Source organism: Malus domestica, chromosome 05 (assembly GCF_042453785.1).
Source record: "Malus domestica chromosome 05, GDT2T_hap1".
Classification (NCBI taxonomy): domain Eukaryota; kingdom Viridiplantae; phylum Streptophyta; class Magnoliopsida; order Rosales; family Rosaceae; genus Malus; species Malus domestica.
Genome location: NC_091665.1, coordinates 20,946,458 through 20,955,568, shown reverse-complemented (window position 1 = coordinate 20,955,568; position 9,111 = coordinate 20,946,458). Strand labels below are relative to the sequence as shown.

Below are 9,111 nucleotides of genomic sequence, written 5' to 3'. Positions count from 1 at the left end.
AAGATTATGTGTGCAGGTTACATAAATCTTTATATGGATTAAAGTAGGCACCAAGGGCTTGGAATGAGAGATTTACTAGCTTTCTACCATCCTTAGGGTTCAAATCCACATATGCAGATTCATCATTATTTGTAAAAGTTGTTGACAGCTCTGTGGTGATTTTACTCTTATATGTGGATGACATTATTATTACTGGCAGTGCAACACAAGCAATCATTGAGGTCATTCATTCCCTTACAAGGAAGTTTGATATCAAAAACTTGGGACCACTACACTATTTTCTGGGAATTTAGATTTTGCAGAAGAATGATGGTTTATTTCTCTCTCAACACAAGTATGCTACAGATTTGTTAACTAAGGCTGATATGCTGCTGTCTAAACCATGTGCAACTCCATGTTTTCCATACAACAGGTTGATCAAAGATGATGGCAAACCTTATAATAATCCTGCCCTTTATCGAAGTTTAGTTGGAGCTTTACATTACTTAACATTCACTCGACCTAACATTGCTTTTGCAGTGCTTCAGGTTTGTCAGTTTATGTAAAACCCTATGGAGTCACATTTCATGGCAGTGAAAAGAATTCTTAGGTACTTAAAAGCTACTCAAGGATGTGGTATTCATTATGTCAAGAGTTCACTGGATATTACTGCATATAGTGATGCAGATTGGGCTAGAGATCCTAATGATAGGAGATCGACTACTGCAATGGTTGTACTTTTGGGATCTAATCCTATTTCGTGGTCATCTAAGAAGCAACATACTGTTTCTCGCTCATCCACAGAAGTTGAATATCGGGCTTTATCCACTACAACTGCTAAACTTGATTGGATCCAACAACTGTTACATTTTCTACAGATTCCAATTATAGAAAAGCCACTTCTCTTCTGTGACAACTTATCTGCTATAGCACTGACCTTAAATCCTATTCAGCATCAACATACAAAACACATAGAGGTTGATGTGCATTTTGTTTGAGAGCAGGCAGCAAAATAGCAACTGCAGGTGCATTTTGTCTCTTCCAACGAGCAGTTTGCTGATATACTTACCAAAGGCTTATCTGCTCCTCTTTTTCAGACTCATTGTGCCAATCTCAGGCTCAAATTCTCTACCCCTGAGCTTGGGGGGGATGTTAGGAGTATTAAGATCCAATGAGTAGGAAATGGACAAATCTCAAAAGATCATGAAGATAGTTAAGTTGGTTATATTGTTACTTAGAGTGTAAGCTACCAAATGATAGTATAAATAGGTTGTAACAAATCATTGTAACTAATAAGAAAAGATACTACAATTCTCAACAGATTTCTCTCTCTAATATCTTCGATCTTCTACTTCTCTCTATCTCTTTCTTCCTTCTTGCTTCTGTATAACCTTCTTCTTCAATAACCTCTGATGGTTTACATGGTTTACATCTCTCACCATAGGAATGAGATATATAATGTGATAACTTATTTGAATCATACCCAACCAGTTTGCCTACTAAACTTAGAACATGAGATCTCCAATCAACTAAATTAGGTTTCTGTTGGCTGACTCATTAGTTATGTTGGCTTTTACCTCATTTTCCTCGATGATCAACTTACTCTCTAGTCAATCCTTCAATAATTAATACCACTTAAGTTGACTATCTTTTATGGTGTACACTTCCATATTATGAAATTATATTTCATCCGAGAGTAGTTATTTGCTTACTAAATAAGCAACATCACGTCTTCTGCAAATTTACGTAAGACTTATAGAAGACTCCCACACTTTTGGTGTCATATTCTTCTCAAAGGAATTGGCTGTTAGCCTCATCCAAGACTAACATGGCCACCGCACTTCACCTGTCATCTTCAAATGAGTTCAAATTTTATAATTTGACTAAAGTCAACATGATATTTTTGTTGCTTCTCAAAATCAATTTCAATTATTTCCTTGGCTGTTTGTCTCCACTAATCACGATTATGACAAACTCAGTTATGTGGTTCTTGACAAACTCATTATGTCGCTGCCCTTACTTCCTTACTAGGAAGTACATATCATAAACTTTTTTCACAGATATAACACATTATTTGAGATTGCCAAACCACAACGTAAAATATATGGTTCCATATTCTTGATCGTGTATCTTTAATTGAGAAACAAAACTGACCATTTAAGTTTCTTTATAATTGGCCTTCAGGTCTTCACGTATCTATCTGTAAATCAAACTTAAGAATATATTCTCTTTCTCGAATCGAAGAAAGAGGCACCACAATCAGTAAACGTACACTAAATACATCAATTTCAAAAGCAAATCCTTTCTACAAAAGAAACTTTATTCACTACGTGGTACGAGTCGGCATAATCAAATAAATATCATATCTGAAATCCAATACACCACAGTGGCCGTTCTGCACTTGTAGATATTACAAATTTTAAACTATAACATTTCACTTGGCCTTAACCAACAATTCTCTTCTAAAAAGAGTCAACGTCAAGTATGAATTCTAGATCGATCTCCATGATATGCCTCACATACGTAAAATCTTACTTGTAAAGATATGCATGTGCCTATGTGGGGTCAACGAATAGTTATACCGGTTCCTCGATCTATTTGCCAAACATAATTGCTTGCAACGGTAACCCAGATTACATGGTCTTTACGCATAAAAGCATACAAAAATATTATATCATGATATATTCATGAAGCCTAATTATGCGATTAACGCCCGCTTTTGCAATATATCTTTATGCCTAAACATCTCAATTAATGACTCATAAATTAACAGTCATACACATAATATATAAATCATGCCGACAAATTCTTGGCCACACTACTAATATAAACAGATAATGCAGATTGAATTCAAACAATATCTCCCTTCTTTTGGGGAGGGAGAAGCACTCCCATTAGTTAACAGGACTCAACATGCATATATGCTAAGAAACCAAACTCATAGCCATGCTAGATATTAGATCTTAACTAATAATTTCAATCTTCCTAATAGTTCGGAACTCAGATCGCACAAGAAAATAAGAAAACGTACTAACGTATCTTAATCATTAATAATTCGCGCCATTGTGACATTGCCACCTCATCTTTTAGACAGAGCACAGGACAGGTCACCTTGTTGACAGCAGAGCCAGCCCTGAGGGTGTGCAAAAGGTGCCACCGCATAGAGCCCCCGATTCGGAAGGGCCCCCAAATTTTCATTACATGTATACAGATGCAAATAAAATAAAGGGATGTGATATCCATACACTCCTTTTTAGTTCTCTCATACCCTTTTAATTTTCGGCCGTCGGATCAGATGAATTGAAGAAGATCAAAGGACAGAAATTAACAAGGGTGTGGGAGTAGTAAAAAGGGGTGTGTGGATAGCACACCCCTAAAATAAATTAGAGGCAAAGGACAATCATATATGTGGTTCTAACACTATCGGTTTAGCTCTTATATCTTGTAGCCCATGTGCTGGGTTCGAATCCCAGTGACACTGCTTTGCTATTTTTTTAAGTTTTTGCAAATTTGCAAACTTGAGATAACAAAAACGTATCCAACATGTAATGAAAATGAACTCAGGACCTTTAAAGGTAAGGAAAAAAAAATCGGCCAATCAAACAACTTATTTTGACTGTAGTAACTTGTAATATATTATTTTTATAGATAAAAAAATTCAAAAAAAAAAAAAAGAAAAAAACATTAAAAAAAATTGAAGGGCCTCCATCTATGTCTTGCATGGGGCCCCTAAATACTCTGGGCCGGCCCTGGTTGACAATGGAAGTTGCAGACCTGAAGCATAAGCTTGCTCAAGATGCTCAGCTTGCGGAGCAGACTGGTCGGCTATATCATCCCAGGATGTCGCGCTTGTGGCCCAAGGCAATAAGATGAGCCATATCTTAGACTTCCTCCAGTTGTCTGGCTTCCAGGAATGATGCCACCTGTTGATCCTCACCTACCTTCGAGCTCCCAGCCACTCCACATAGTAGATACCCAGTAGCCCAATGTAGCAGATCTCGACGATTTTATTTTGTAGTTTTTTTTTTTTTTAATGTTCGGATGTTATAAAAAGTAAATATATATATAATAAATAAATTTTTTTGTTTATTAATTCTTGTTTATAATTTAATTAAAATAATTACAAAAACTTAATTAAAATTTGTAATTTAATAAAAAATGATAAATAAAGGGAAAAAAATTTAAAAAAAAACTTTGCAACACGTATTACCTTCGTCGCATAAGATTAAAGTAAGGAAGTCGTTCGTCATGCAAAATCATATACGACGAAAATTTCATAATTAAATAAGGGTCTAACTAAATAATATTGAAATTACTCGATAACAAATATTACGAGACAAATTTTGTTACATCCTTGTTTAATTGACGAAAATATTCATCACGCATAGACTTACCTAACGACTTCTTGTCATCCCTATAAACTTAACTCTGACGACAAACTATTGTACCCTCTAGTTATGGACGACGATACTCTTCGTTCCACTATGTTTTAGGACGAATCTATTCGTCCTTGCGCGATGAAAATATTTGTCTTTGTCGCGCAAACGTATTCTTCATGAGCTTTGCGTGATGCGTCTTTCTGGCGTTTGCGCGACAATGTCTTTGCGACGAAGAATTCGTCGTGCCAATATTTAAGAGATGGAAATTGTCTTTACACGACAAACTTTTGTTTGTCGCAAAAACTGTTTAATGTAGTAGTGATTTTTAGGAAATTGAAGTTTCAGCAAAAAATTAATTGGAACATGGGGAATAATTTGACTTTTTATTTATCAGCACATGCAAAGTTTTCCAATTTTTCAATGTGGGATGACATTCCACATCCTCACCTGTGTTTAAAAATAAAACGAGACTATATAAACGGAGTAGTTGTGGACACACACAACACATACATAAAGAGAGAGGGAGACAGAGGTAGGGAGGGAGATGGCTTCTAACGTATTTGGAAACCCCATCACAAACGCAACATTAGAGGGGATGCCAGAGTATATTGGGAAGAGAATAGATAAAAAAGATAGGGCACATGTGGCTATGTATAAGAAAAACGATCAGGGGAAGGACGTCGACGCCCGAACACATGTGGAGAATTTGAAGAAGCAATATGGTATTGGAGTGTCCTCACTTTGCCTTGTTTACAATACAACTGGCGATACTTTAACATATGTTGCTTGTATTGATTGGTATGGCCACATTGGGACCTCCCCATACCCTGTACAGATCGCAAACGGGCAGTGGGGTGTGTTTTTGCACGTCAAAACTGCCGGACAGGCTACTGGATCGGTTGCGGCTGTTGTGTATCGCGGAAAGAATGCGGTTGGTAGTATCTGCGACTGGATGCTGGCATGGAGGAACCCATGGAATCGGCACCTTTTTACAAACACGGTAAGTCTATATGTACCACTGTTCTAAAAGGCAGCTGAGCCTAGGCAATAGGTGGCTTGTCACCGCCGAAATTAATCCTTAGGTATTTAAATTAGAAAATAAAGACTTTCGTTTTTGTATCTTATGTTTTCAATAAATTGTAGAAGACTTATTGGATACTTGGATGAACACTTATTATATGATATAATTTTTTTTAAGAGATACTTTGAATGCGATCCCTAATCTTTAATATTCTTTGACTAAAACCTTAATGATATTCAAAGTTTGATCAAAGTCCTTTGACTTTGTAAACCTCATTATATTACAATTAATATTTATATTTTTATAATTTTGACATTAATTTTTTGATATTTTATGAGATTTATAATCCTATAAATTTAAAATCCCTCATTATAATACTATTAGAAACGGTTACAATAAAAAAAATCAAACATTTTGATTGAATAAACGGATAAAAACTATGTAAAAATAAGAAATAATAAATGGCAAAAGAATGTATCCATAGTGTTAAAAAAATTGGAACATTTCACATATAACAAAGTGGTACATTAATAAAGAATAATGGATACATTATAAATAAATTTGGGTACAGATAAAAGATTAAAAAATTATGAGTACAAATGAATTTTTAAAAAATATAGGCGCTAAAAGAAATTAATACATGAGTACAAAATAAAACTAAAAAGAAAATACTACAAATTTAAAAAAATGTTGCAAATTAAAAGTGGGTACAAACTAAAAATATAAATATATGATACAAAGTTTAGGCATAAAACATAAATATACCATATGTAATTTTTCTATCATTGATTAAATATACAATGTCATGTGATGGTATACACATGGGTACAAACACAAATAAAACTTTAAAAATATGGGCACAAAAAGAAACTAATATATGGGTACAAATTAAAAATGAAAAAAAATTGGTACAAATTAAAAATAGGTACAAACTAAAAATAAAAATATATGATAAAGAATTTAGCCATAAATATAAATATATTCATTGTAACATTTTTAACACTAAAATAATATATTTAAAAATAAAAATATTTTATTATTCAAATAATTAATGATGTTATTAATATCCAAGGACCATCATCAAAAATTGAAAATGAATAGAATTTTAATCAATGGAGTGGTAAAAAGAAGGATGTGAACCTAATTTCTCATTTTTTTTAAATATAAACAAACACTTATATATTTATATGATATAATAAATTTAATTAAAATTAAAAAAAAATCACTTAAGCACCTAGATGCAAGGTCCTTACCCGCTACCGGCTAGCAATTTTTGAAATATTTTGATATTTACCTAATCAATAATGTAGGAAGATTAAATTTTGGAAACTAAAGGACATGAAAGTTAATAATTGGTTTATTACTTAAGCGTTGATAAACGTGTTTATTCCTATTGGTGACACATCATTTAGTTTGTAAATTTAATCTCTATAGCATTACACTTACCTAATACTCCAGATTGAGTTCAATTTCTTCTTCTTCTTAGTAAACGTGTACATGCACTTTCTGGTGTAGGGTCGGTGGCATTAGGCACAGCTCTTACTTACCCTCCTAAAATTCTGTGACTTTCTGCTTTTGTGTCCAGTAAATTGAAATCTTTGGCTCAGCCGAGCTGTGTATTAGTTAGGTTCAGTTGCATGGATTTTGTTTTTAAGATCAGCAAACAATTTGGGATTGAAATTTTTGTATTTTTCATTCGTAGTTATGTTAGTACTTATTACTAGATGGACTCTAAGATCTTGGATCGAATTAACGGTGCTCATCCCTCCAAATTTTTGTTTATATTGTAGAGTAGATGTATTAATGGGATACATGTCTAAATTCTGTAGAAGGCCTTCTCAATCTATTATCTACAATTCATTCTCATTATTATTCAATTTCACAGTTCTTATCAAGTTCTTTTCCACCAACTCACTCAGTCCACCGCCAACTCACCCAAATCCGATGAAGTATAAATACACGAAAAAGGAGATCAATTTTAATTTAGAGGGTTTTGTTTGTGTGTTTGGATCCTAGGTGTAACTAGATAACTTGGTTCTCTTTTCATTTTGAGGAAATAGCGGTTTTTAAGGGTTCTGTGTGCAGCCTTCAGAGTTTAGTGGTGCTTGCTTCCAATCTGTTTTCAAGAATATTGTTTTGTGAAGTGATGAGGCAATCAGATTTCTGGGGTTGATGAAATTGTTTGGTGTGATGCTCATTCTTTGTTTATATTAATTGAGTTTATAATGTATTTTAAAACCTGAATTATAGATTTGTTTTCCGTATTGAATGTCAAATTATCAGTGTATAGATACAAAAAATGATTTCAGTGTATGTATTTTTATGAGTTTATAATGGTATAATAATTTGTATCAAAAAATATATAACGTCTACAAAAAATGATTTTAGTGTATACGATTTCTAATCCCGTAGCAACGCGCGGGCAATATTTCTAGTGTAACTCTATATCTCAACAACAACAAAATATATATAACGTCTGCAAAAGGCACCGCAACACTTAACATGTATCATTTTAACAAAGCATTTCACTCAAATTTCAACAATAGCTACCTATTAGCACACTAGTTTATAGGTGTGATATTATTTTTCATTCAATTATTGAAATTATAATTACGATATAAATATATATATATATATATATATATATATATATATATATAATTATAATTTCCAACAGTGCATTCATGAACTTGTCTTCCTTTAGATTATGTAAATCGTGAAAACAAACGAAGCTATCTAGTATAAACAAAAGTAGTCCACAAACAGTTGAACGTAAAACAATTGTTTTATAGTTAATATAGTAGTTGCTGTGTTGCTATTAAGATTGCATGCATGCTTAAAGGAAAAAAGCTATTTGAGGGCCAAAATCTAATGTAGGGTGGTTTAGTGTTTTGGATTGGAGAAGGTCTCTTACAAGTTGGAGAAATAATACTCTTGTGCAGGTCGATACTGATATAGGGCCAGAAAATCATTTTAAGGCTGGAGTTTGGCGCACGGTCTATAATCGTTTGGTTAAGAATGGCCTCTGCGTCAGAGCCCAATGGAATGGATGTTTGTCAACCATATCAACTGGCTGCTTCACTTCCCCAGTAGTCGAAGCAATACTCACTTTGGAATGAATGAGTTATATATGATGCACTCGTAACACTTTAATTTCTCGTATGGAATGCCATTAAACTTGGCATGCAAAATAAAATGTGATGAACGAGCGCTATTACATGTTGTATTTGCTTAAATCATAATCAGATCAAGACCTGAATCTCAATATATGTATAACTGTAAACTAAATGTATAATGTTTATCAAAATAACGTATATGATATTTGGAGAAAGTATTTTGGTCTAATATACATCTATTTGTTTTATAAGTTTAGAAATTATGATTCGTGCATTTAGAATCTTTCGCAGTGTATTAGAATTTCTAAATTTACTTAGAAATTGGAATCAGCATAACCACGTTAGGATAGTTGTGAATCAGCAGTCAACAACAAACAAATCAAAATTTATAAAAGGATTTATATAAATTTCTAATTTGTCATCTTGCACTAAATCCGTTAAATTTTTCATCCAAAACAATACATGTGTCTTGCACTTGACTTGTATTTGTGGCTATTTTCATAGAATTTTGAAAGAAATTAGTAAAATTTTAGACATTTTGTTAATGTCTATTGTCTTCGGGATGAAAAAAAAAATTATACACATACTAAAACCCATTTTGTACTAAAACACTGTT

General features: G+C 33.1%; 1 protein-coding gene across 1 annotated transcript; it reads left to right on the top strand.

Moving 5' to 3' along the window:
- The first annotated feature begins 4,862 nt into the window (after positions 1–4,862).
- Positions 4,863–8,710, top strand: LOC103428080 (23 kDa jasmonate-induced protein-like). The gene is made up of 2 exons (XM_029102141.2): positions 4,863–5,358; positions 8,322–8,710. Exons 1-2 carry the CDS (start codon positions 4,903–4,905, stop codon positions 8,496–8,498), a joined length of 633 nt encoding a protein of 210 aa, XP_028957974.2. The 5' UTR covers positions 4,863–4,902; the 3' UTR covers positions 8,499–8,710.
- Positions 8,711–9,111: the final 401 nt, after the last annotated feature.

Bases quoted from the DNA above. Each gene is read 5' to 3' on its own strand.
- LOC103428080 (XM_029102141.2), top strand. From the start codon at position 4,903: ATGGCTTCTAACGTATTTGGAAACCCCATCACAAACGCAACATTAGAG. The intron at 5,359-8,321 runs GTAAGTCTATAT...ACTCTTGTGCAG, and splicing joins GGCACCTTTTTACAAACACG to GTCGATACTGATATAGGGCC.